Source organism: Schistocerca gregaria, chromosome 1 (genome assembly GCF_023897955.1).
Source record: "Schistocerca gregaria isolate iqSchGreg1 chromosome 1, iqSchGreg1.2, whole genome shotgun sequence".
In the NCBI taxonomy this organism is placed as follows: Eukaryota; Metazoa; Arthropoda; class Insecta; order Orthoptera; family Acrididae; genus Schistocerca; species Schistocerca gregaria.
Window position 1 is genome coordinate 539,131,392 of NC_064920.1, and position 27,341 is coordinate 539,158,732.

The 27,341-nt window shown below is 43.2% G+C and overlaps 1 protein-coding gene across 1 annotated transcript in view; it reads left to right on the forward strand.

Annotated features, from left to right (window-relative positions):
* Positions 1–27,341, forward strand: part of LOC126355586 (cGMP-dependent protein kinase, isozyme 1) — a 1,149,467-nt gene that overhangs the window by 1,084,117 nt on the left and 38,009 nt on the right. Inside the window, exons 9-13 of the mRNA XM_050005953.1 lie at positions 5,570–5,786; positions 8,856–9,087; positions 11,201–11,364; positions 19,079–19,264; positions 19,357–19,423. Of these exons, the coding sequence (XP_049861910.1) occupies positions 5,570–5,786; positions 8,856–9,087; positions 11,201–11,364; positions 19,079–19,264; positions 19,357–19,423 (866 nt within the window). The remainder of the gene's footprint in view (positions 1–5,569; positions 5,787–8,855; positions 9,088–11,200; positions 11,365–19,078; positions 19,265–19,356; positions 19,424–27,341) is intronic.

The window sequence follows — 27,341 nt, forward strand, 5'->3', positions numbered from 1 at the left end:
TTTATGCTATTGAGATGTCGCATAACAGACAACAGGGGACTGGTTGAGGTGGGTTATCTACACGATTTACGTTAAAGATTCGACAGAAATTTAACCACTTCCAGCAGCCATCTACCGTAGGTCACTGGACGATCCCGTTTTCAAGAAGGGTCGTCGAACGAACGCACAGAACTGTATGCCTATATCACTTTGAAAACGACTGTTGCTCCGGTATCATCACATTCCTTGAGACCAAAAATCTCCTCTGTAGGAATCAACGTGGATTTCGCAAACAACGATTGTCCACGAGATTCAGAAAGTAGTAGATACCGGTGCTCACGCTGATGCCATGTCCGTGATTTCTGGTTGGTTGTTTGGTTGGTTTGTTGTATAAAGGGACAAAACTACAGGACCATCAGTCCCTGACTTCTGTCGCCTAAGGAACAAAATACGAATGTACTGAATCTCAGAACACTTTTGTTTTTCGATTCGGAAGCTACTTGCTAATAGAAAACAGTATGTCGTTCTTAAAGGAGAAATCTGAAGGGGCAGAAATGACTTCGGGCGTACACCAAAGAAGTGTCATAGGACCGTTGCTGTTCACAAAACACGTACGTCACAGAATAAATAACAATGGAAGTTCCACGAGGCTATTCATCAATGATTCTGTTGTACATAGACGTGTCACAACGCTAGAAAATTGTAGCGAAATGCCAGAGGCCTGCAGGGAATCGACGCTTCGTGCAGAAATTGGTAGCTGCCTCTCATCATAAACAAATGTACCGTACAGCATATAATTAGGTACAATGACTCGTTATAGTATGATTACACCTTTGCTGAACAGTCACCAGAAGCAGAAACATCCATTACATACACTATGTAATCAAAATTATCCGGAAACCTGGCTGAAAATGACTTACAAGTTCGTGGCGCCCTCAATTGATAATGCTGGATTTCAACATTGTGTTGGCCCACCCTTAGCCTTGATCACAGCTTCCACTCTCGCAGGCATGCGTTCAATTAGGTACTGGAAGGTTTCTTGCTGAATGGCTGCACATTCTTCACGGAGTGCTGCGCTGAGGAGAGGTATCGATGTCGGTAGGTGAGCCCTGGCACGAAGTCGGCGTTCCAAAACATCCCAGAGGTGTTCCATAGAATTCAAGTCGGGACTCTGCGCAGGCCAGTCCATTACCGGGATGTTATTGTCGTGCAACCACTCCGCCACAGGCTATTCATTAGGAACAGTTCCTCGATCGTGTTGAAAGGTGCAATCGCCATCCACAAATTGCCCTTCAACACTGGGAAGCAAAAATGTGCTTAAAACATCAATGTAGACCTTTGTTGTGATATGGCCACACAGAACAACAAGGGGTGCAAGCCATGTCGATGAAAAGCACGACTACACCATATCTCCACCGCCTCCGAATTTTACTGTTGGCACTACAAACGCTCGCAGATGACGTTCACCGCGCATTGGTCATAGTCACACTCGGCCATCGGATCGCCACATTGTGTAGCGTGATTCGTCACTCCACACATTTCTCCACTGTTCAATCGTCCAATGTTTCCACTTCTTACACCAAGAGAGGCAACGTTTGGCATTTGCCAGTGTGATGTGTGGCTTATGAGCAGTCGCTCGATCATGAAATCCAAGTTTTATCACCCCCCGCCTAACTGTCATATTAGTTGCAGTGGATCCTGATGCAGTTTGGAATTCCTGTGTGATGGCCTGGATAGATGTCTGCCTATTACACATTACGACCTCTGCTACTGTCGGCAGTCTCTATCAGTCAACAGACAAAGTCGGCCGGTACGCTTTTGTGCTGTACGTGCTCCGTCACGTTTCCACTTCAGTATCACATCGGAAACAGTGGACCTAGGGATGTTTATTAGTGTGGAAATGTCGCGTGCAGACGTATAACACAAGTGACATCCAATCATCTGACCACGTTCGAAGTCCGTGAGTTCAAAAATGGCTCAAATGGCTCTAAGCACTATGGGACTTAACAACTGAGGTCATCACTCCCCTAGACTTAGAACTACGTAAACCTAACTAACCTAAGGACATCACACACATCCATGCCCGAGGCAGGATTCGAACCTGCGACCGTAGCATCCGCGTGGTTCCGGACTGAAGCTCCTAGAACCGCTCGTCCACCAAGGGCCAACTCCGTGAGTTCGGCGGAGCGCCCCATTCTGCTCTCTCACGATGTCTAATGACTACTGAGGACGCTGATATGGAGTACCTGGCAGTAGGTGGCAGCAAAATCCACCTAATACGAAAAACGTAAGTTTTTGGGGGTGTCCGGACACTTTTGATCATATAGTGCACCTGGAAGTATGCGTATGCAGTGATTTAAAGTGGAACGACGACGTAAATCTTATTGTAGGAAAGTCAGATGATAGTTTGAAGAATCCTCAGGAGGTGCGGCCCGTCCACGAAAGAAGGAACTGGCAAATTCTTGTTCGACCAATATTAGAGTATTGCTCTTCAATCTGAGACCCATACCCATCAAAGAAGAGTCAACGAAAATGTTATTTTGCCCTGCGTGTATTTCGCGAAAAGACTATGAAGATAAGATTACAGAGATTCAGCCTTCGCATGGAGTCATATCAACAATCATTCGTCACGCGCAACATTCGCAGCGGCAAGAGGAAAAGAGGGAATTGGCACTGGCACAAAATGTACGCTTTACGACACACCGTAACGTGGCCTGCGGACTGTGGATGTAGTAGCTGTAGATGTAGATTAGACGTAAACAACGTAGAACGTTCGCTTTTCGTATGGTCCAGCCTTGTGACATCGATGAAGGAGCGCATCGTTTCCGTCTCCTTACCGTGAAAACACGTGTTCATATTTTGTTGTTGTTGCTGAACGTTCTGAGCTGTACAGGTTAAGACGGCGAACGAAGGATCTACAAACTTTCTCCTAAAGATAGTTCTGTACTTCGACCTCAAACAGCACTCCAGTGGCTTGACGTGATTTCATCCAAACACCCCTCTGCATAACTGGAGCATCTGTGTTCGTCAAACCAGCCGAAATTATTAGGAAGCTTAGGTACTTAAGCTGTGCACTTTTATGGGTGATACGTTTTGCGAGGGTTTGTTCAATAGGTAAGGCAACATTTTTTTTTCCTCCGTCACCTTCATTTGACAAAAAGCGGAATTTTTTGCGTGATATCGTGGAATATTCCGTCTTCAGCTCCTGCAGTTTCAAGCAGTTCCTGTAGGTGCCGGCCTTCGAAATGGCGTGTGTAACTGTTGTGCATTCCAAGAAGAGAGCGGTCAGTGGGTTTCTTTTGGCGGAAAACCGAAGTATCGCAGGTATTTATATGCGCTTGTTGTATGTCTGCGGAGACCTGTCAGTGATTGAAAGCTCGGCAAGGGTTTGGGCGACGCATCTGTCACCATCGTAACAAGGACGCGCAAACCTGTCCTATCTCCCTCGCGCCTGTCGGCCGCACACAACTGTCACAGATGCTGTGTTGGAACGTGAGGATTCCCTCATTAGTGATCGACGGGCCACAAACACCCCGCTGCATGACTGGACGTCTCTTTTGGTAGTGCTGACGCACTCGTACACCAGCTGGGTACTCACAGGTGTATGGTAGGTGGGTTCCTCCCGACGTAACACAAGACCGTAAAGAGCAACGAAGGCCCACCTGTGCAGAATTGACTGTGCGTTAAAAGACTAGCCGCGACAATTTACTGTCGAGCACCACAGGCGACGAAACATGGGTTCATTTCTTAGAATCGGAAACCAAACGGCAATCCAAGGAGGGCCGGCGTAGCACCTCCCCTCCGAACAAAAAGTTCAGTGCCGCACCGTCAAACGGTAAAGTCACGGCGACGGTATTCTAGTGTTCTGCACGGGTTATTCTGTTTAATGTTTTCCCTCAAGGTGCAGCGACCTACTCCGAAGTGCATTGTGTCACCCTCAGGAAACAGAAGAGACGACTTCAGCGTGCTCGCCACCACAAAAATGCAAACAAACTTTTCCTTTTCCATGACAACATAAGGCGTCACGCAAGTCCGCGTACCCGGAGAATCTGACAAAGCTACACTAGTATGTTTTTCCTCATCCACCTCAACAGCGCGTATTTTGTAACATCATCCAAGAACAGGATGACTGGGTATCTGCGACTACTATGTCCACACACAGGGTGAATAGGAGGGCTGAGAGTGCAAATACTTGGTGAACACTAACAATTATTAGAAAATGAGGTGACATTTCAGCTAATAGTGAACAGCATTCGTAACGTTAGAGCAGAGAGGATGGTTACTTCGCACATATGCCTGTGGAATATTATGGTCGCTACGCGTTTTCCAGAAGAGCTCAAGAGGTGCCCTGTTGAAGGCTTTTTCGAGGTCCTTAAATTCCAGATGTAATGTCAGATTCTTTTATCGGCGTTTTCCTTAAAGAGGCTGGCTGCGTAAACTGCTTTTGCACTCCTGACAAAAATATACTGATACGCGAGAATTTGATTAATGTTTAATCGTGCTCAAGAATTTTCGTCGCATGGGAGAGCAAGTGGATTGGGCGATAGCTGGAAGATTCGATTATATTTCGTTTATCTTGCCGGTCAGGTATGGTGATAGTAGCTTGTCAGATTGCACGGTGGTTTCGACTGGAGAGTGCGCCCTAATAGCTTTAGCTCGTGCATCAACTTCTTGCACTTTGTTCTAATTACGATTTGGCTTAACGTCTTGTGGGAAACCGTAAATCTTCTCAAAGTATACTTTCCAACTTGATAGTCTTTAAATTTATGGTGTTTAGAGACTTTCGATGTTGAAATGGGCCTTCTGTCGGGTAGACCGCTCTCAGTATATTTACTCCTTAATGAAATTTGTCCTAAATAATATATCTCTTTTTCCAACAAACAGCTCAGTTCATATATACAATACCAGGAACAAAAATGATCTGCACAAGGACTTAAAAGCACTTACTTTACTTCAAAAAGGGGTCCACTACTCAAGAACACTCATCTTTAATAATTTGCCAGAAAACATAAAAAATTTAGTCACAAATAGAGATCAGTTTAAAAGGAGCCTGAAAGACTTACTAGTGGCCAACTCCTTCCACGCCATTGACGAATTTTTTAATAGAAACAAATGATGTGTTGTATATATTTATACTATTAGTATTGTTTTTTCAGCTTAAACAATAAAAAAATAAAAAAGATGACATGTTCCACATCCACGAGGATCTCCTCAACAGGGATCTATGGAACGAAAAACTAATCTAATCTAATCCGGGTGCACGTTTTTCGAGTTGACGCCACTTCGGCGACTTGCGTGGCGATGGGGATGAAATGATGATGATGAGGACAACACAACAGCCAGTCCTTGAGCGGAGAAAATCTCCAATCCAGCCGGGAATCGAACCCGGGCCATTAGGCAAGGCATTCCTTCGCGCTGACCGCTCAGCTACCAGGGGCGGACATCTCGATATTTCTAAAACGTGAACATGTGATTGCAGAATGGATTTTCAAAACAGTAGCTGACAAAATCATACGGTATTCTAGTGAGTGTGTCGTTTGTTGGTGCAGTTGGCTTACCGCATCGTAATGTAGAGAGGTGCGTTTTCCAGAGTACGACTACATCCGGCTTGACGACCTGGACGTGATCGCCACCCTCGGAGTTGGGGGATTCGGCCGCGTCGAGCTGGTGCAGTACATGTACGACAGGAGCCTCACGTTCGCGCTCAAGTGCCTCAAGAAGCAGCACATCGTCGACACGCAGCAGCAGGAGCACATTTACAGCGAGAAGAACATCATGATGAGCTGCCGGAGCCCCTTCATTTGCAGGTATCCGTACTGAATCAGGACGCCAGTCAAGTATAACTGTGCCTGTTTATAAGCAGAGGTCACATCAGCAGCCAACCGATCTTGTCAAGTTTCGGCAGACTACACAAGTAATCTCTGTGAAAGAGTTGAGGTCACTAAGCTTCCGCTTATGAATAAATCGAGTTCACAACTATGACGCAGAGTCCGTTTCGGACCAGCAGGATTGGTTAGAACAATCGAAAAGTAGGGAAACTTTATTTATATCAATGAGGCCCGCAAAATTTTCCTAGGAACTAACGAATTATTTGGTTTTTTTTTTTTGCAAATATCTATACTTTTGTCAACCACGGCGGTGGCCAAGTGGTATATGGCTTGGCATGAGACTAGAGTAGAGACAACTTCTGCGGCCGTGTGTTCGATCGTCAACTGTTGCAAATTATTATATTCCTTGGTAGGACAATGAAAGCCGCTGCGAAATTTATGTGTTTCAGTGTAAACTAAATTAGAAGAAAAACACCTAAAAGTTTTATGCAATTATTAGTACGCTCCCTCTTTCTCTCTCTCGCTCACTCGTTCGCTCGCTCTCTGCTACTCCCTCTCCTCTTTTCACTTTTACATCTTCACTTCTTCTAACTTTTACATCTTGAAATTCCTTTAAAAAAGGATTGTTTTGACAAAAGAAACAGAAAACATTATGTGAACGAAGATCAAACGTGTTTTTAAAGTTCATAATCACGTACGCAGATAATTTTTTCCCTTTGTTGATGACAAAATTTACTATCTTCGTTAGCAAGATATTTTTGAAAGCCGTTGACCAAGTTACCTACGAAAACAACTATTTATGTTGGGTTGTTGCACAGGTTCGTAGCGTTTTTCAGTAAGTTTAATAAACACAATAATAAACACAACAGATACACACAATATACATTCTCTTTCACCATTTACAACAATCTGCAAACGCTGGTGTAACTTTTCCGTTCCGCGACTACAGAAGTCACGTGACTTTGAGGCGAAGAACTCGTAGAGCCAAGTTGGGAACACATTTTCATCCGGAAAGAAAGTTCCTTAAAGTTTGTTCGACAGAGAGCGGGAAAGGCGACAATATGAGGGCGCGAGATTAGGTGACCAAGGTAGGTGCGGAATGACTTTCCAACCCAACTCCTGTATAGCGTTGTTCGTCAGTCCATCCGAATACGGGAGGGCGTTATCGTGCTGTAGCATTACTTCACGCAGTCTTCCTGATCGTTGTTTTTGGATTGTGTCTTGAAGGCGTCTCAGTTGTTGGCAACAAATGTCAGCAATGACGGCTACACCCCCGGTGAAGTAATTTGTAGACCTCTACATCGTCGCTGTTCCACCAGATGCACCACATTATCTTTTATGGACGTGCACAGGCCGTCGTACGGAGAGTCGCTGTTTCGTTCGGGTTCAAACATTCCTTTATTTTCTTTACGTTAGCATGCGAATACCATTTCTCGTCACCAGTAACGAAACGGGAAAGAACGGTCGATGCTGTTCACAAGTCAATTGACGACGACCAAACAGAGATGCACATATGGCCATTGATGATTTTTGGGATTTTGGCCTAGAGCATGCGGTACCCATACAGCCAATTTTTGAACCTTCCCCACTCCATGCAAATGCCGCACGATGGTGGAATTATAATAGTTCATAACATTTGCTAGTTCTCAGTACACTGCCGTGGATCATTGTAGATTAAAGCGTTTAAACGATCTTCATCAAACCCCGAATGTCTTCCTGAACTTGGAGAAACATTAATGTCAAAAGATTTTCTTTAAAACAAGAAAACCATTTCTTGCTGGAATTATCCCCATATACGGTGCATATGTTTCCAGCTGCTTCCGCTGCTGCCTCCTCTCTATGAAGCTCAAACAGAAGAATATGTCTCAAATATTCCGATTCTTCCACTTGGCACTGCGTTTTCTAGCGTCCGCAGCTCCACTCACCATCTCCGAACGACAAAATGGCAATATGTACACTCAAATAGCAACAGTGAGTGCAAATTATAAATGGCAGTCGATAAATAAAGCCACAACAACCGGAATAACAACATTCAAAACAAAAACACCATGAACTTACCCACCAACCTAATGTTTTAATACTCTGACTTGTCTTCTGGCCGGCCAGTGTGGCCGAGCGGTTCTCGGCGCTTCAGTCTGAAACCGCGCGACCACTACGGTCGCAGGCCGCGGTGGTCTCGCGGTTCTAGGCGCGCAGTCCGGAACCGTGATACTGCTACGGTCGCAGGTTCGAATCCTGCCTCGGGCATGGATGTGTGTGATGTCCTTAGGTTAGTTAGGTTTAAGTAGTTCTAAGTTCTAGGGGACTAATGACCACAGCAGTTGAGTCCCATAGTACTCAGAGCCATTTGAACCTTTTTTTTTTTTTTAACCGCAACGGTCGCAGGTTCGAATCCTTCCTTGGGCATGGTTGTCTGTGATGTCCTTAAGTTAGTTAGGTTTAAGTAGTTCTAAGTTCTGGGGGACTGATGACCTCAGATGTTAAGTCCAATAGTGCTCAGAACCATGTTTGAACTTTGTCTTCCGTAGTTTGCCGCAGTAGATGTGCTTATGAACCGATACCAGCCTGACGTAGAAAATATCTAAAACAAGTTCTTTGCCGCCGATGGCAGCTATTAATCATTACGACGCTCTTAAGATTTAAGATAACAGCACATAAATTTCGTGACTGCTTTTCTTAATTTGTCGAAGAGAAAATGTCCTTTTATAAAGGGCGATTCGTGCCGATGCACAAGAAAGCTGATTTTAATTTGAACAACAGGTCACCGCTCCCGTTGGCAACGCCTATCCTCCCCACTAACATTTCATTTTATCGGAAATTTTTGGGTTGCGTGCCTGATAGTCACAAACAGAATTTCTTTGTATTCGCCCAATCGGAAACAGATTCTGTGTCATAACATTTGACATCAATTTTTTTTAGAAATTGAAAGCTTTGTGAGGTAAATTCTGTGTAGTATCTACATCACAGATCGTCGAAATCGATGGGAGACGGTGGTCGGCTTTTTCCAGTGCAGCAGCTATCGGTTTTACGCGTATTTTTGTTTTCCAGGTTGTACCGGACGTTCCGGGACTCAAAGTACGTGTACATGCTGCTGGAGGCTTGCTTGGGAGGTGAGGTGTGGACCATTCTCAGGGACAGAGGCTGCTTCGACGATCATACGACTCGTTTCGTCACAGCCTGCGTCGTCGAAGCGTTTGAGTACCTGCACGCCCGAGGCATCATATACCGGGACCTCAAGCCCGAGAACCTCCTGCTGGACACTCAGGGTTACGTCAAACTTGTAAGTCCGCTTCTGCCTAGCTGCTTACTGACTTCCGACTACTGATACTAAACAGTGTATGCTGTCATCATTGCAACCCATATCTGTTTGAAGCTGTCTGCTGTACGCAAACCTCGGTCTCATTCTACAGTTTTTGTCCCTCACCCACCTATATTTCCAGAGTAACTATTCCTAGATTCCTCGAGATATGTCCCACCAAATTATCCCTTCCTTTTCTCAAATTGTGTCCTGTTCTCTCAGGTTTGCTATGCAGTAGTTACGCGATCAACACATTTAACCTTCAGCCTTCTTCTAAAGCTTCATATTTCCAGAGCTTCATTTCCCTTCTTGTATATCTCATTTTTGGCCCACGTTTCACTTCCTAATTAGATCACATTACAGGCAAATGCTATCAGGACTTTTATATTCGTTGTTAACATATTTCGCAATGTCTGAAGAGCTTTTCTTGCTGTTGTCAGTTTGCATTTTACATCTTTTCTTTTGCCGCACTTAATTATTTTGGTGTTCAAATATTACTTTTAGCTCCTCGTTTCATAATCTAATATCCCATTATCGTTTGATTTAATTAGCCAACAAATCATGACTTTTGTTCTACTTCTATTGACGCCTGTCATTCACTGTAGAATAGCACATATAACGATGGCGCTAGCATCGAGTACACAAGGCATAAAAGAGCAGTGCATTGGTGGAACTGTCATTTGTATTCAGGTGATTGATGTGAAAGATTTCCGACGCGTTTATGGCCTTACGATGGGAATTAACAGACTTTGAACGCGGAATGGTGGTTGGAGTTAGACGCATGGGACATATACCATTTTGAAAATCGTTAGGGAACTCAATATACCGCGATCCACAGTGTCAAGAGTGTGCTGTGGATATCGCATTTCGGGCATTACCTCTCACCACGGACAGCGCAGTTAACAGACGATTTTCACTCAATGACCGAGAGCAGCGGGGTTTGCGTGCATTTGTCAGTGCTAACAGGCAAGCATCACTGCATGAAATAATCACATAAATAAATCTAGGACGGTGATCGTATTCGTTAGGACAGAGTGCCAAAGTCTGGTGTTAATGGCCTACGACAACATACGCGACGCGAGTGCTTTCGCTAACAGCAAGACATCGCCTGCAGCGCCTCTCCTGAGCTTGTGACTATATCGGTTCCACCACAGACGACTCGAAAACCGTGGCCTGGTGAGATGAGTCCACATTTCGATTGGTAAGAGCTAACGGTAGGGTTTGAGTGTGGTGCACCCACGAAGTGGGGTGGTGTCATAATGGCACGAACTGTGTTTACATGGAATGGAGTGGATTCTCTGGTCCAAGTGAACCGTTCGTTGAGCGGAAATGTTTAACTTTGGCTACTTGGAGACTGTGTGTAGTCATTCATGAACTTCACTTCCCTAAACAGCAACAGAATATTTCTGGATAACAATGAGCCATGTCAGCGGGCCACAACTGTTCATGACTGGTTTGAAGAACATTCTTGACAATTCGCGCGAATGGTTTGGCCACACAGATCGCCCGACATGAATCCCATCGAATATTTTTGGGACATAATCGAGAGCTGGCATCTCGTGGTCGTGCGGTAGCGTTCTCGCTTACCGCGCCCGGGTTCCCGGGTTCGATTCCCAGCGGGGTCAGCGATTTTCTCTGCCTCGTGATGGTTGGGTGTTGTGTGATATCCTTAGGTTAGTTAGGTTTAAGTAGTTCTAGGGGACTGATGACCATAGATGTTAAGTCCCATAGTGCTCAGAGCCATTTTTGAACCATAATCGAGAGATCAGTTCGTGCACAAAATCCTGTACCGACAACACTATCGCAATTATTGACGGCTGTAGAGGCATCAAGGCTCAATATTTCTGCAGGAGAGTTCCAACGACTTGTTGAGTCCACGCCACGTAGAGTCGCTGCAATAGGCCGGGAGAAAGGCGGCGCGACACGATACTAGGAGGTATCCCATTACTGCTGTCTCCTCATCGTAAATTCTGATTCACTTGTAACACTATTCGTATCACACAGTCATGCTTTAGGAACAATTTGAATAAAAGGATAAAATAAAATAAAAATAAGTAGAGTTTGCCAATTATTAACTTCACTTTTTGTGTTGTAGGTGGACTTCGGTTTCTCGAAGAGGCTCGGGTACAGCGCGAAGACCTGGACTTTTTGTGGAACGCCTGAATACGTAGCGCCTGAAATAATACTGAATAAAGGCCATGACCGAGCTGTGGACTACTGGTCGTTGGGTATCCTCATGCATGAGCTGCTGACTGGGACGTAAGTACAATGTCGAAATGTTAAATTGATGTTGAGTTCTTCGCAAGCTCCAACCATGGTATACAGTTACCTCTGTCTTGCAGGATCACAGTCACACAGCATACATTTATTTATTTATTTGCTTTTTAGATTTAATCAGTTATATAAGTTCTAAAAGATACCATATGTTGCTTATAAAATTGTATTTACAGGGCGATATTGCAAAATGGAGACAAGCTACGGGAAACAGTCCCTGATAGAATAAGGAGAAAAAAGGCCATACAGACATAAGGCCGGAAATGCGATCGAAGGTTTCAGGCGATGTGTGTGGCTCATAAAAGATCCTGAGCCAGATGCAATACCTTGCCCTGTTTCAGAGGTGTTTCCCAGCCTGCAAGATATGGGCAGTCACAGATGGCGGGATTGCAAGTAGTTGTGAGCTCCAGTGTTAAGAGCGTAATGGAGCCCCTTAGAGATGTGGCTGCCAAGAAGTGGAAGTCCAGTGTGCACTATGTGTGCAAACAGGCAGGAGCCATTCCACATGTGATCCCTTGATGCCTCAGAACATGTCCTACCAACCAATCCCTTCTTCAAGTTAAGCTGTGCCACAAACTCCTCCCCAATTCTATTCAATACCTCCTCATTAGTTATGTGATCTACGCATCTAATCTTCAGCATTCTTCTCTAGCACCACATTTCTAAAGCTTATATTCTCTTCTTTTCCAAACTATTTATCGTCCATGTTTAACTTCCGTACATGGCTACACTCATACAAATACTTTCAGAAACGACTTCCTGACACTTAAATCTATACTCGATGTTAACTAATTTCTCTTCTTCAGAAACGCTTTCCTTTCCATTGCCAGTCTACATTTTATATCCTCTCTACTTCGACCATCATCAGTTATTTTGCTTCCCAAATAGCAAAACTCCTTTACTACTATAAGTGTCTCATTTCCCTAATTGCTTCTGCATCACCCGTCTTAATTCGAGTACATTCCATTACCCTCTTTTTGCTTTTGTTGATGTTCATCTTGCATCCTCCTTTCAACACACTGTCCATTCCGCTCAATTGCTCTTCCAGGTCCTTTGCTGTCTCTGACAGAATTACAATGTCATCGGCGAACCTCAAAGTTTTTATTTCTTCTCCATGGATTTTAATTCCTACTCCAATTTTACTTTTGTTTCCTTCACTGCTTACTCAATATACAGATTGAGTAACATCGGGGATAGGCTACAACCCTGTCTCACTCCCTTCACAGCCACTGCTTCCCTTTCATGCCCCTCGACTCTTATAACTCCCATCTGGTTTCTGTATAAATTGTAAACAGCCATTCGCTCCCTGTATTTTACCCCTGCCACCTTCACAATTTGAAAGAGAGTATCCCAGTCAACATTGTCAAAAGCTTTCTCTAAGTCTACAAATGCTAGAAACGTAGGTTTGCCTTTCCTTAATCTATCTTCTAAGATAAGTCGTAGGGTCAGTATTGCCTCACGTGTTCCAACATTTATGTAACTTTTATGTAACTTTATATTAACTCCTATATAAATAACATCACATATCACTTTTAAAAAGTTATATTTTAAAGATAACAAATACATAATTTCCAGCAGTACAGAACTTTTCTCAAATGAGTAAAACACACGCATCCAGATATTACAAGTCCGCGCAGCAATAAGTCACAAAGCACAGTGATCAAAAAGAAGACCATAGTCTATTACATTGCAAAAGAAACAACTCTCTTCTATTGTTTGGTTTGGTCGCATCATAGATGCGACTTGTATATCCATTTGCAAATTCCGATAAAATTCCTGTGTCCCACGTCTCTCATTTTTACACAATTCACATACATTTTGCACTAATTTTTTCTAGATGTTGAAGTAAGCATGGACATACTCTAGTGGTGGATGTTTGTGTCTTGGTTTCGTTTGTAGTAACGGTGTCGGAGCCTTTCGTAGTCATTTATTTTTCGCTTTTTGAGCCACCAGCTTTCGTTCTTAGTTTGTTCATTCTTTGGATTGAATTTTGTTTGCCTTTTAAACATTTTTCTTCAAGCTGTGATTGACTATTTTCATTGTCTGTAGTACGGTTGGTACGTTGTTCACATTTCAGTGATTTATTTTAATTTTTTGCAGTTACTTTTCACTTTTTCCTTTCTTCTTTTTCTACATTTTGAGCTGTCAGTCCACGTTGGTTGGTATCTCTTTCAAATAGAATTGTGGGAATTTGTCATTTGTTAGCATGATGTTTTCTTTGAAGTTGTGACTGTACATTCATTTGCTTGCTGGACAGTTCGGTTTTGAAAGTTCTTGTTCTCCTTTAAGAGAAGCCTATGTTTTGTTTTTAATTTACTTTTGGTGTTTGAGCTGCCAGCCCTTGTCACGTTTGTTGGTTATTTAGATTTAATGTTGCGTATTTGTCCGTTTGTTTGTAGGCATGGAACTGGCTTTGAAAATGTGTTCGAGGGCGTCCATAATGAGATTAGGGTTTTCCAGGGTATTGGGCTTAGTGTCGAAACTATTAAGCGTTGGCAGTACAGGGAATTTATGAAGTTATCTCGAGTTCCTCTGGTTCGGACAAGAGACCTACACTTGTGGAGATGTAAACGAGATAACGTGTGAAGATTCATAAGGAGAGATTCCTGGTTCGAGAAATCTATGTTGGCCTTGCGTGATGTACTTGTGAAGTATTGTTGGTCTCGTAGGCATCCCTTGTGGTAGTGTGCGCATGAGAGTGGTGTGAGCAGCAGATGTGTTTTGGACTGGTGTTCATTCTGTAGTGAAGTTTGTAGTGAATTCATTAAGTATAGAGAATCTTTAGGAGGCCCGATTGCATGAGTCGTAGTACGATGAGACGAAACTTGGGAATGGCGGGGCGGAGTGGCATATGTGAATTTTGGTCTGAGAGGGCTGTTGTTTTCGTTGGTGGTGTTCACATATTATTTTGAAAGTTGTGAGTCGGTGTACAAAACGGGTTTTGGTGCGATTAATTGAGCAATATGTTGATATTGTTGTTGTTGTGGTCTTCAGTCATGAGACTTGTTTGATGCAGCTCTCCATGCTACTCTATCCTATGCTATTGTTTCTCTAGTGAGAGGTAGTGGTTGCTCTCATCTGGCAGTTAACCATAGTTTCGAAATTAAAAATTACAAAATAGGCCATGTCTTTGTTGGTATCCTTTGTTTCTGTCGTTTATGTACTTTGGATTTGTGCCTGTTGTTTTTATATGTAAATTGTTGTCTTCATTTGGGTATTTTGTTGGGCATGGATATTTGTGAGTGGGTGTGTGGGAGGTGATTACGTGGGGGTGGAGAGGAGTGGTGCTTTTGGGCGATTTTCTCTCTCTCTCTCTCTCTCTCTCTCTCTCTCTCTGTGTGTGTGTGTGTGTGTGTGTGTGTGTGTGTGTGTGTGTGTGTGTGTGTTTGGGTAGCCATCCTACGGTAATTTGGAGTTGACTACGCTTCGAAGATAATTTATTTGAAGTAATGGTTTTCAGTTTTGTGTTTGGTTACTTTCACTTAGAGGGGTTGTTTTTGGTATCAATGTATGTGTTTCAGTTATTCAGATCATTCAAAAAAGCATTTACAAATTGACTTGGCACATCGGGTATACAACAAGGTTCAGTAATCACATAGGAACCGAGGATCACAAAGATCATCCAGGGCAACTAAATGGCTCTGCAGTTATTTAGACACGTGATACAAATGGACACCCACTACAGGAGATGCTCAAAGTTTTGTCGAGATCCGTGAAGACACCCCTGACATCGACGCTGCATTGAACGACGCATCGTCTCAAAATGTCTGGTGTCACTGCCACAGCAGTGCTGCCCAGTCGGTCCTACGGCGATGTAACGGGTGTTTCAGACACAAGGACTTTCAGATCCCACACAGAAAAAAATCGACTGGAGACAGAGCACGTGATCGTGGTGGCCATGCGACTGGTGACAGCAACTATTCGAGCGGCTGTGAAAGTTTGTCTGCAGGTGTGCGCTTATTTGTTTGCTCAAATGCGCTGGGGCTCTGTCGTTCTGAAATCGAATGCGGCGACGAATAGGTATGGAAACATCGTTTAGCAACGACCCAATTAAACAGTCTCCTACGGTGCCAGCCCACACGTTAACAGTAGATTTGCGTTGTGACGCATGCCTATGTGTAGCATGTGGATTCACATCCGCTCACGTACGCAGGTCATGAACTTCATCACATCCTCGTTAATGTAACTGTTGAATCATTTGACTTACCAATGGAGAGAGGAAATTTTGTGGTCGTAGCCGCTTGCAATTCGAAAGCATCACCTTACTCGCAAGTAATAAAGGGTTGTGAAGAGGATAGTAGCTGTGAAGCTTCGGTCTGCAGCGGATTCCTGCAGAAACCACCCCGCTGATCCCATGCGCTTGTTGTAGTCCCCGGTTACTATGCCTGAAGTGGATGCAGTCGACTGCGCCAGGCGGGTGGTTGGGGGATATCAGTGGCGCCGGGTACACCTCGTGTACTTGTTGGCGGCGTATGCTGCACCCTTTCAAGAACGCTTTCTTCCGCCGTAACTTCCGTGTTGCTCACTGGCGACTAGCATAAGGCTTGTGCACATGGAGCGACCCTGGCAAAGCAAGATGACGAATAATGTGTAGCACAGCATCTTTCTATTTGGATATTTCGCACGATACAATAGCACGGCTTCTCTTCCACTGCAGTTGGACGCTCCATAAATGAAATACATTTCAGCCATTTCACAGTAAGTTGTTTTCCTAACGCTTCCAAGGCGTAAATGGCGACGGTCTCTGTGCGCTCTGGCCGTCTTTTTATAGCAATGTCCTTTCGTGACCGTAGAACCGTCTCATGGTGTTTGTGACCCCGGTTCCTGCATGATTACTGATCCTCGTCGTATGCCCGACGCGCCATGTCGGTTTGTAAACGTTTCCCTTAATCACCCCGTATAGGCCTAATGAAAACTGCGGTATACCTCGGTGCGAGGTCCCGGTATCGCTATCTTTGTTTGAAATGTATATTTCATGGTTTTTTTTAGTTTTTTTCGATGAGGTGTAGGGGACGGGAGGGCCGCTGGGGTGTGTCTGGTATAGCTGTCTTCGTTTAACCTAAACAGGTCAACAGAATTATTCTATTCCAAATTTTTATTTTCTGTATTTTTTCGCTCGGTTTAATCTAGACGAATTCATATTGCGTAATTTTTCGATTTTTTGGTTGCTTTGGAATGATTGTACGTTTATTAACTTTTTTAGTTTGTCCCCACCCATTTCCCCTCACTGTCACGGTTGTTCCGTTAATTTCATTTTATTAGCTTACTGAGACACATGTTTTTATAAGTGTCTCAGACCGCAATGCTATATCTCACGATCGTCATCTTATTCGTCGTCAATTTACTAACGCATGTAAACTACGCTTTTAATTTGAAACATGACGTCATGAGTCAAAGTGGAATTGTTAGGTAAAAGCAGACGTTGGAATCAGACCTTGATTATTTTCAAATTCTTGCCTGGTTTGCTAGTCGCTTTGAAACATCGAGGCTCAATTTTTATTTTATATGAATCCTTTGCTTTAATTCGACGCTGCATTTCGTTGATTGGTGCGATTTTTTATGTGTATTGATAATGCTTTTTGGCTTTTTGCATTGGCGTCGATCTTTGAAGTTGAGCTACGCAGGTCAGGTTAATGATTTCGATACCTGTTAACTCTGTCCGTGCTAATTGTGTATTTGTTCCGTATTTGAAACCAACCATTGTATAGTATCGTGATTTCTGGTTGTTTCGTTTCGTATATTTGCTTACTTTTGTGAGTTAACGGTTATAGTAGGTTGACTCAGATCAAACCCTCCAGTATCCCTTGGTAATCACATTAGTTCCTATATTTATTATTAAGAATCTGTACGATTCTGTATTTCATGTTTATACTTCGAAGCCTTGGGAATGGGCAATGTCATTGGTCGCCATTTAGAAATCATGTTCTGTTGCATTTTGGAGCTTGTTGTGATGGAACTGCTGTTTTTTATTTGATTTTAAAACTAACCTCATTGAATAACATTTCATTACAAACACTAAGTAAGCTCCCTCTCTTGCAAATGTTATGTTGTGCAAATACTAAATTGTGCCAAAAATTAAGACCAGTCCTGGCACACTCTTCTGTTGATGAGCAGTTTGCTTCTGAAATCTCCAGACAAAATTATACAATTCAACAATCATCTCGTTTTACTCCTTGTAGCCCTTCGTCCTCTTGCAGTACCAGTAGCTTCAGATACATATTTGGCGAAGCAGGTTATCCGTCCCTGCCAATGTCAGCACCAAACAAAATTTAATAAAGTCATTCTTAAACTAAAAAAGAAATTATTTCTTCAGTGAAGTCATAAACTTTACGCATAATAAATTCCCAGCCGACTAGGACCTTATAAAATAAATGACCTGGGTGACAATCTGAGCAGTTCTCTTAGGTTGTTCGCAGATTATGCTGTAATTTACCGTCTAGTAAGGTCATCCGAAGACCAGTATCAGTTGCAAAGCGATTTAGAAAAGATTGCTGTATGGTGTGACAGGTGGCAGTTGACGCTAAATAACGAAGTGTGTGAGGTGATCCACATGAGTTCCAAAAGAAATCCGTTGGAATTCGATTAATCGATAAATAGTACAATTCTCAAGGCTATCAATTCAACTAAGTACCTGGGTGTTAAAATTACGAACAACTTCAGTTGGAAAGACCACATAGATAATATTGTGGGGAAGGCGAGCCAAAGGTTGCTTTTCATTGGCAGGACACTTAGAAGATGCAACAAGTCCACTAAAGAGACAGCTTACACTACACTAGTTCGTCCTCTGTTAGAATATTGCTGCGCGGTGTGGGATCCTTACCAGGTGGGATTGACGGAGGACCTCGAAAGGGTGCAAAAAAGGGCAGCTCGTTTTCTATTATCACGTAATAGGGGAGAGAGTGTGGCAAATATGATACGCGAATCGGGATGGAAGTCATTACAGTAAAGACGTTTTTCGTTGCGGCGAGATCTAATTTACGAAATTTCAGTCACCAACTTTCTCTTCCGGATGCGAAAATATTTTGTTGAGCCCAACCTACATAGGTAGTAATGATCATCAAAATAAAATAAGAGAAATCAGAGCTCGAACAGAAAGGTTTAGGTGTTCGTTTTTCCCGCGTGCTGTTAGGGAGTGAAGTGGTAGAGAGATAGTATGATTGTGGTTCGATGAACCCTCTGCCAAGCACTTAAATGTGAATTGGAGAATAGTCATGTAGATGTAGATGTAGATGTAGATGTAGAAATGTTTCAGAAATTTTCAGCAGTTTGCAATGAACGAATGTTGTTGTTTAAAATGATTTCTGATGAAGTTTAAGCTGCTGTGAAAGCTAAACACAACCTGCTTGTGTACTTGCAGCATTGGCTAGTCAAGAAGAGCTACATCTGTTGTGGTAAGATAGCATGAAGACGCAAGTCACGTTGTGGCCACCCCTGGATTAAGATCTCTTAAATGACAAAGAAGGAAGACACTTGATTGCAACTTGGAAAATTTTTTTACAGGCGTTATTGCGCAAGATAACAGGGGCACAGAAAAGCATTTTTCACTCTTTGTGTCAAATTGTAGAAGGTTGCCTCATGAATTTCAGATTATTGTTACTGCATTTGACATTTTCATTGTTAATATTTTAAAACTTGTAATTTCCTCATATTTGTTTTCACCTTTGTCGCACTCAGTGGTAACACAGCAAACATTTTGTAGGCCGCCATTCACTGCAGCTGATCCTATGAAGACATATAACATAATTCTGAAGGGAATCGACATGGTGGACTTCCCTCGGCACATCACGCGAGCTGCACAAAGTTTGATAAAGCGACTGTGTCGTGACGCCCCCTCCGAGAGGCTTGGCTATCAGCGAGGAGGCATTCAGGACATCAAGAAGCACAAGTTGGTATCTCTTTCCTTCTCATAAATACGGACATGTGCTTGAAGCACGAAGTGCTGGAAAATCAATGCTTTTGTCAACTTTTAATTTTCAGGTGGTTCCAGGGCTTTGACTGGGAAGGCCTAAGGCATAGAACGTTGCCAGCTCCCATTGTCCAACAGGTGAGTTGCACTATTATGCTGATCCCATGTGCCTAATATTAGCTGGCTATTATCTTCGCTGTCCAACATGCTAGTTGGTGGCGATGTGGGGAGGTGCACCAGATACACGGTGAAGTACCCAACTTTTTCACTGCAAATAACTTTTGACTTGTTAGGGTATTTGTAGTCTCGATTTGTAGTCTCACTCTTTTTGAACCGAGTGCGTTCTTGCCACCTTAGAACTGTGGCCACCACAACTTTCCTCCAAATCGGCCGGTAACACCTTAAGTACCAATCCCAGTTTAAAGACGGTCAGAGCTACATTTTAAAAACCCTGCTCTATGCCAAGTATTGCCATAATCACAGCTGAAAAGTGGGGAATTTTAATGGATAACAACTTTCATTTTGAGAGAAATTGAATGTGTCCAAAATCATTATTAATAATTTCAGTCATTTTTCGAAGGTTACATTTTCCAAATTAAATCAAGACTTGAAAAAAGAAATTGGCTTACCCAATTTGTCTAACTGCAATTCTTCAACGTGATCACTAAATGTGGAAGCCTTTATTGCTTAATTTGGAAATATGTTCACACAAAGATATAATAATGGTAGTTATTCATTTTTGTAAGCGAGGGTAGAATCCTTTGGGCAGCACTTTCTCTCTGCCAGCTCGAGAAAATATGTTCCAAAATGTACTATGGATGTCACTGATTAGATGCCATAGATTTTCTCTGTGCTTCACCAGATACGGGCACGTACGAGGGGTGTCCAGAAAGTATGTTTCAATCTGTCGCAAAATGGAAACTACAGTGAAAATTCGATTAAACTTTGCACAGATGTGTTGTGTAGTGTCTCTAGTATGCCCGTCGATCATGTCATGCAGTTTGCAGTTCTGGGCACACAGTCAGCACTTAAAGATGCCTATAAAATAATGCCACTCATCAAGTATGGGTGTCTGCCGAGAGATTTCACCTGATTTAAGTGTAGTCCCACATAGCGCAACTGTCAGGCTTTTCCTTCGTGACTTTCTAGGCCATGCACTGCATAAACAATGAAGACGTTCCTGCAGAATTTCTCTGGGAAATGTTTGGTGACTCACCACACCAGCCAGGACAAGGCTCCCTCTGGTTTTCATCTCCGCTCGCATGAACCGCTGACTAAGGAGACAACATTTAGGCCCAGACAATGAGCTGCAGACCAGCACAGAGAAAAGGCACAGACGGCTGCCTTCTATAGCGATGGTAATGCGAAGTTGGTACAAGGCTGCAATAAACGTCTATCTCGGAACGGCGATTATGTGGAGAAGTAACTGGAAGGTGTACCGTAGCTAACTGTTGCTAATAAACATTTTTAGTTTTCCCTGTGGTTTCCTATTTATGACCGACCAGACTTTACTTTCTGGAGGCTCTTCGTGAAATTTCCTTGGAATTTTACATGAGTGTGAGCTCATCCACTTCGAGGGCTGATTTTACTGTGGGCTGTGGCAGATAAAGTATTAATTTTTACAAAATTGTATGTAAAACAGGCTCACATTTGTATGTTTCCATTTTTTATTTTAATTTTTTTTGCTTCTTTTTTCTGCTCTCATTTTTATAGTAACCGGTGATTGAATTACTATTTCCATTAATTAAATCAATGTACATCTTTGTCAAATACAGACCACTTCCCTTATCCCCCTCCAGTTCCTTTCCCCATCCCCCACTGCCCCATGAGAAGTGAAAACGCCTCCCAGATGACGATAAGGCCCAGGTTTGGGAACCAATGACTTAAACTAATAGTAGCCAGGCGGCTCAAGAGGAGGTCAGGGATGCCTTTTGGAACGTTGTTAATCACTGTGGTACAGGCATCCTTTAGGGCAATTACGCTATTTTTGTGCACCGAAATAGTAGATGAAGATCAGACAGATTTAGTGATGCTAATCTTTTGTAAGTCTTATAGGAAATTAAGAGTAAAGATTGATTGAATATAGGAAAGTATTTTCGCGCTGTTTTTGCAAACATTTGAATGACGTGTCGCCCGGAGCTTTACACCACCTCTTGACTATAGTTAGATTTAAATTAGATGTAGTAGCCACCTGAAGTTTAACTGAGAAGTTGTGATGTTCTCGTGACGACTAATATCTGCACGCAACGACCGTAGTGCTTAACACTCAGCGACGATAAAAATTGAGTTAAAATCTGCTAGGTCCTGCAACAACACGAAAAATTCTGAACTTCATGTGTGGTATAAATCTCTACAGCTTCTTAAATACGTCATAGAGTGAGGTGGCTCAATAGCGAGCAGACTGGGCTCAAATGCGGGAGCACAACGGTTCAAACCCCCTCCAGCCATCCGGATGTAGTTTTTTCCATGATTTTCCTAAATCGCTTTTGGCAAATGCTGGCATGGGTCCTTTGATAAGGCCACGGCCGCTTTCCTTCTCCATCCTTCCTTAAACTAGCTCGTGCTCTATCTTTAATGACCTAGTTGCAAAAAAAAAAAAAAAAAAGTTCAATTGTGTGTGAATTCCTAAGGGACCAAACTGCTGAGTTCACTGGTCCTTAGACTTACACACTACTTAAACTAACTTATGCTAAGAACAACACATACACACACACACCTATGCCCGAGGGAGGACTCGAACCTCCGGCAGGAAGGGCAGCGCCATGGCGCCTCAAACCGCTCGGCCACCTTGTTGATTAGCTCTTTATTCACTCTAACTGTATAAAATATAAAAAAGGGTTCAATATTTTTGTTTTAATACTTGATGAACTGTTGTTGAATTAACAGCAAATTATTGTACACTCCTGGAAATTGAAATAAGAACACTGTGAATTCATTGTCCCAGGAAGGGGAAACTTTATTTACACATTCCTGGGGTCAGATACATCACATGATCACACTGACTGAACCACAGGCAGATAGACACAGGCAACAGAGCATGCACAATGTCGGCACTAGTACAGTGTATATCCACCTTTCGCAGCAATGCAGGCTGCTATTCTCCCATAGAGATGATCGTAGAGATGCTGGATGTAGTCCCGTGGAACGGCTTGCCATGCCATTTCCACCTGGCGCCTCAGTTGGACCAGCGTTCGTGCTGGACGTGCAGACCGCGTGAGACGACGCTTCATCCAGTCCCAAACATGCTCAATGGGGGACAGATCCAGAGATCTTGCTGGCCAGGGTAGTTGACTTACACCTTCTAGAGCACGTTGGGTGACACGGGATACATGCGGACGTGCATTGTCCTGTTGGAACAGCAAGTTCCCTTGCCGGTCTAGGAATGGTAGAACGATGGGTTCGATGACGGTTTGGATGTACCGTGCACTAATCAGTATCCCCTCGACGAGCACCAGAGGTGTACGGCCAGTGTAGGAGATCGCTCCCCACACCATGATGCCGGGTGTCGGCCCTGTGTGCCTCGGTCGTATGCAGTCCTGATTGTGGCGCTCACCTGCACGGCGCCAAACGCGCATACGACCATCATTGGCACCGAGGCAGAAGCGACTCTCATCGCTGAAGATGACACGTCTCCATTCGTCCCTCCATTCACGCCTGTCGCGACACCACTGGAGGCGGGCTGCACGATGTTGGGGCGTGAGCGGAAGACGGTCTAACGGTGTGCGGGACCGTAGCCCAGCTTCATGGAGACGGTTGCGAATGGTCCTCGCCGATACCCCAGGAGCAACAGTGTCCCTGATTTGCTGGGAAGTGGCGGTGCGGTCCCCTACGGCACTGCGTAGTATCCTACGGTCTTGGCGTGCATCCGTGCGTCGCTGCGGTCCGATCCCAGGTCGACGGGCACGTGCACCTTCCGCCGACCACTGGCGACAACATCGATGTACTGTGGAGACCTCACGCCCCACGTGTTGAGCAATTCGGCGGTACGTCCACCCGGCCTCCCGCATGCCCACTATACGCCCTCGCTCAAAGTCCGTCAACTGCACATACGGTTCACGTCCACGCTGTCGCAGCATGCTACCAGTGTTAAAGACTGCGATGGAGCTCCGTATGCCACGGCAAACTGGCTGACACTGACGGCGGCGGTGCACAAATGCTGCGCAGCTAGCGCCATTCGACGGCCAACACCGCGGTTCCTGGTGTGTCCGCTGTGCCGTGCGTGTGATCATTGCTTGTACAACCCTCTCGCAGTGTCCGGAGCAAGTATGGTGGGTCTGACACACCGGTGTCAATGTGTTCTTTTTTCCATTTCCAGGAGTGTATTTATACAATGATACGAATCCATTAAAATACGTAAAATATATAGAGGACTTGTAAGCCCTGACATTGTTACACAGGCAAAGTACATTAAAAGACTGAGAAGTCCTAAAAGAATAATACAGGTAGGCTTATTGCTGCTGGTGGTACTTATAAAAACATTTCAGTGTTTTACTAACAGGCAAACCAAATAATATTATGCTCCGAACACTTTGAATGGGTTTAGATTCCACCTTTGTAGATGAGCAAAGTTTATATCTGCCTCTTGAATTGACAAATGTTGGCCAGTAAGATACCGTATTCTGAAAAGTGTATCATCTAGTACAGAAAATTCTATCTTTTTTCTCCTTGGAGTTGAAAGAGGAATATTTTGATACTCTTTGGCCTTCCCTGTTTTTTGGACACTTGCTGTCCAAATTTGAGTAGACCGAGCATAGTTCTACACTTCAAATCAATCAATGGAAGCGTCTCTTTTACGTCGCAGTATGAAATATAGGAATTCACAAGGGTCATTTCCAGCACGGCATAAAACAGTCTGAACCAACACTATTTTTTACTTTTGGCGTATTTCATACGGAGACCTTGCCATGTCAGCTTTATCTACGCCATCCACGTGTTCATTACAGTCGTTTACAACTGTTAGTGACTGAGCGCAGCGGCGAGGCGCATCGGATAGCACACTGGACTCCCATTCAGGCGAATCACGGTTCAAATCCGCAAACTATTTTCTGACATAAAGCCTTTTGCTTGTAGTAGGCCTAATAGGAATCTGATGTTGGTACTTCGTGAATTATGTTCTGTCGTGTTATAAAAATTACCATTTGTGCCAAAACAGTCTCGTTTATTTGGTGTGTGTTACAAAATTGCTGCAGTATTAGAAAGGCCTATTTTGTTTTATCTAGCAAATGGCTGGCTCTGAGCACTATGGGACTTAACTTCTGAGGTCATCAGTCCCCTAGAACTTAAAACTACTTAAGCCTAACTAACCTAAGGACATCACACACATCCATGCCCGAGGCAGAATTCGAACCTGCGACCGTAGCGGCCGCACGGTTCCAGACTGAAGCGGCTAGAACCGCTCGGCCACTCTGGCCAGCTTATATCTAGCTGTGACAAAATAGACGTAATCAGATCAAGAAACCACACGAGTCTTAGGTATTATTTGTATCATCAACTTTTTCAGTATTAGATAACGACATATCGATTTTTCATGTGCCAGAACGTTTGACGAACTTTGATGAGGTTACAGATTCTTTCTCAGAAAGGAAAGCACGCCATATAAAGCTGTAGCAAGATTAGGGAGAAAAAAATGCTTGGAGCTAAGGATTGAAGAAACGTGTACTTCCTTGCTTGTCTCTTGTATTTATTGGTTTTACGTATCCTATATTTAATTTTATGTCACACAAAACATCAAGTTATTATCTAATAGGCAACAAAGAGTGCAAATTTTCTGAAGAGTTCTTGTCCTCCCGATTATAAATAATCCCATCCGCTATTAATTGCGGTACATATATTTAAAAAAAAAAAAAGAAGAAGAAAAAGAGGGGCAGGCTGTCAAACCGGCCGACTAGGAGCAGGAGAGGCACCACAGGACATTTCAGTTTCCATTGTCCTGAATATAGGTTGATGGCATCCATTACAAAATATACATGTTACAAATCCATAGAGCAGGATACAGTGACGTGCGATGGAAAAATGCTGTACGAAGAGGCGTGAGAAGGCACTTTGTCACACTTAAGGCCAAATAACATGTCTTACATTTCCTAGAACACAAATGTTTTATGTTTCTGACTTTTCAGAAAGATGTGCGCTACAAGATGAACATATTTTTGAAAATTCTATTTTTTTAGTACTGACCCAGTTCGCAAATTTCGTAGATCTGGGACTGATGCGCAGAGTAGTCTGAGTTATAGTGGGTAGTGTTCTCGTGACCCGTCTTTACATTTAGAGATTTTGCTGTTTTCCCTTCGTTTATACTCTCACGTCAAATGAAAACAAAATGGATATCAGTGACCGGGAGCTATCAAGTGAATTAAAATACATTCATATAATTACGGAAAGATAAATATGTCATTAGTTTCAGAATTTATTTTCTGACAGTCAAGCATTAATCGCCTTGCAGAACAATGAAGCTATTTTTGTCTGTTTGCTAAAGAAATGTGATTTTTGTTAACCTTTTCCGCGGAAGCAGTCAGTGTGTTTGAAACGAAAAGTTTAATTCCACAGTACTGGCTAATTTCAAGTGTTCGCTGAATTTCAAGTGCACGTTTTCATCTTCTAGCATCTTGCCATAATAAAGAACCAAACATGACATAATACAGTACTGGTGCTCCAAGAAAATTTACATCCCGAAAACCACGCTGAAAAGCTTAATATCAGGTCGAGGTCTACTTCATTGACAGTCTGGACGTACGAATGTGAACTTTTTAAGTATGCGCTTGAAGTGTGTACATTTTAGTATGGTTCACGAAATTCCGATGCTCTTGGAGTATCCTCTGATGTATTGTTTCTTTTATGACATAATGTATGATATTTCAATGTTTTACACGTACGTACATACGGGCTTCCTACGTCATGGTAGCTGCGCAAGCGCGGTGTCGCCTGTTATCTGCGCTCTCTGGTAACTGCTGGAAACGAACCTATTTCTAACAGGTCGCGGGAGAATATTGCGAATGGTGGTTTGAAAAGCGTTATTTTTAAACGAAATACCCTTTTACGTAAGTTGAACTATATGTGAGAATAGGCCTACCATAATTTCTTAAATCACAAAGCGTTTGACTCTCATTTAAAAATCAACTCTTTGATGACGAGCCATTTAGAAGAATTTCGAACCCTGAAGATCAGACATTTATGCCACTATTAAAAAATTTACTGGCATATTTGTGTGATATATCTTAAAGTGTAACACGCGGAAAAGGGATCAACATTATATCGAATGCTTAGCTGCTCTCGCAGCTTATTAACCTTAGAGACCGATATTATATGTGAAAGCTTTGCTATTCTTGTAGCAACACTATGTATATTAATTTAAACTATTAACTTTCCCTGTTTGTGTGTTCGTGCTACTTAACAGTGATGTTGCTGTTGGCTGCTGACTACATCACGTGTCCTATCCTCTCGATACCCGCTGTCATCGGCTGGCGAAATCACGTGACATGAGCTATGACTGGCTTACAAAAGCGCATCACAATCCCCATTTCAATGATTCGGGAAATAACATGCGTTGTTTGGTGGAATTCCAATGTATACTTTCATAACACGAAAATACACAGCGTACATGTTGCTGCACATCAGAGATATTTCCAAAACGTGTCTTTTCCCCCGAGTTTCGTTTTTTAAAGTGCCGGGAAATTCTACGCTCGTGTATAAAACTATAACCATTCAAAGCACTGATAAGTTTTGCAGTTCCGAGGGAAAATTTACTGGCACTTAACAAGGAAAAGGTGTGTTTTCACCCGGGAGAAAGTGTATTTTTAACCGGGAGATCCGGGATTTTTTTTTCCTTGTCCGCATATACACCCTGACTTTCGTCCTATCTAGGGAGCTGTTGTGTAGGATGTGTCATCCCTCAACATGACGAAGCTGCATTCTGTGAAAGTTTTGTGTACAAACACTTTTGGTACTGAGTGTGAGAGAGACAGCAGAATTCTGAGGTGTGCTACATGTTTTTTTAAGGCGAGCAATTAGGTCTATCGTGACTGTATGAAGTCTGCTACAAGAGACAGTGTCTTGCCATACA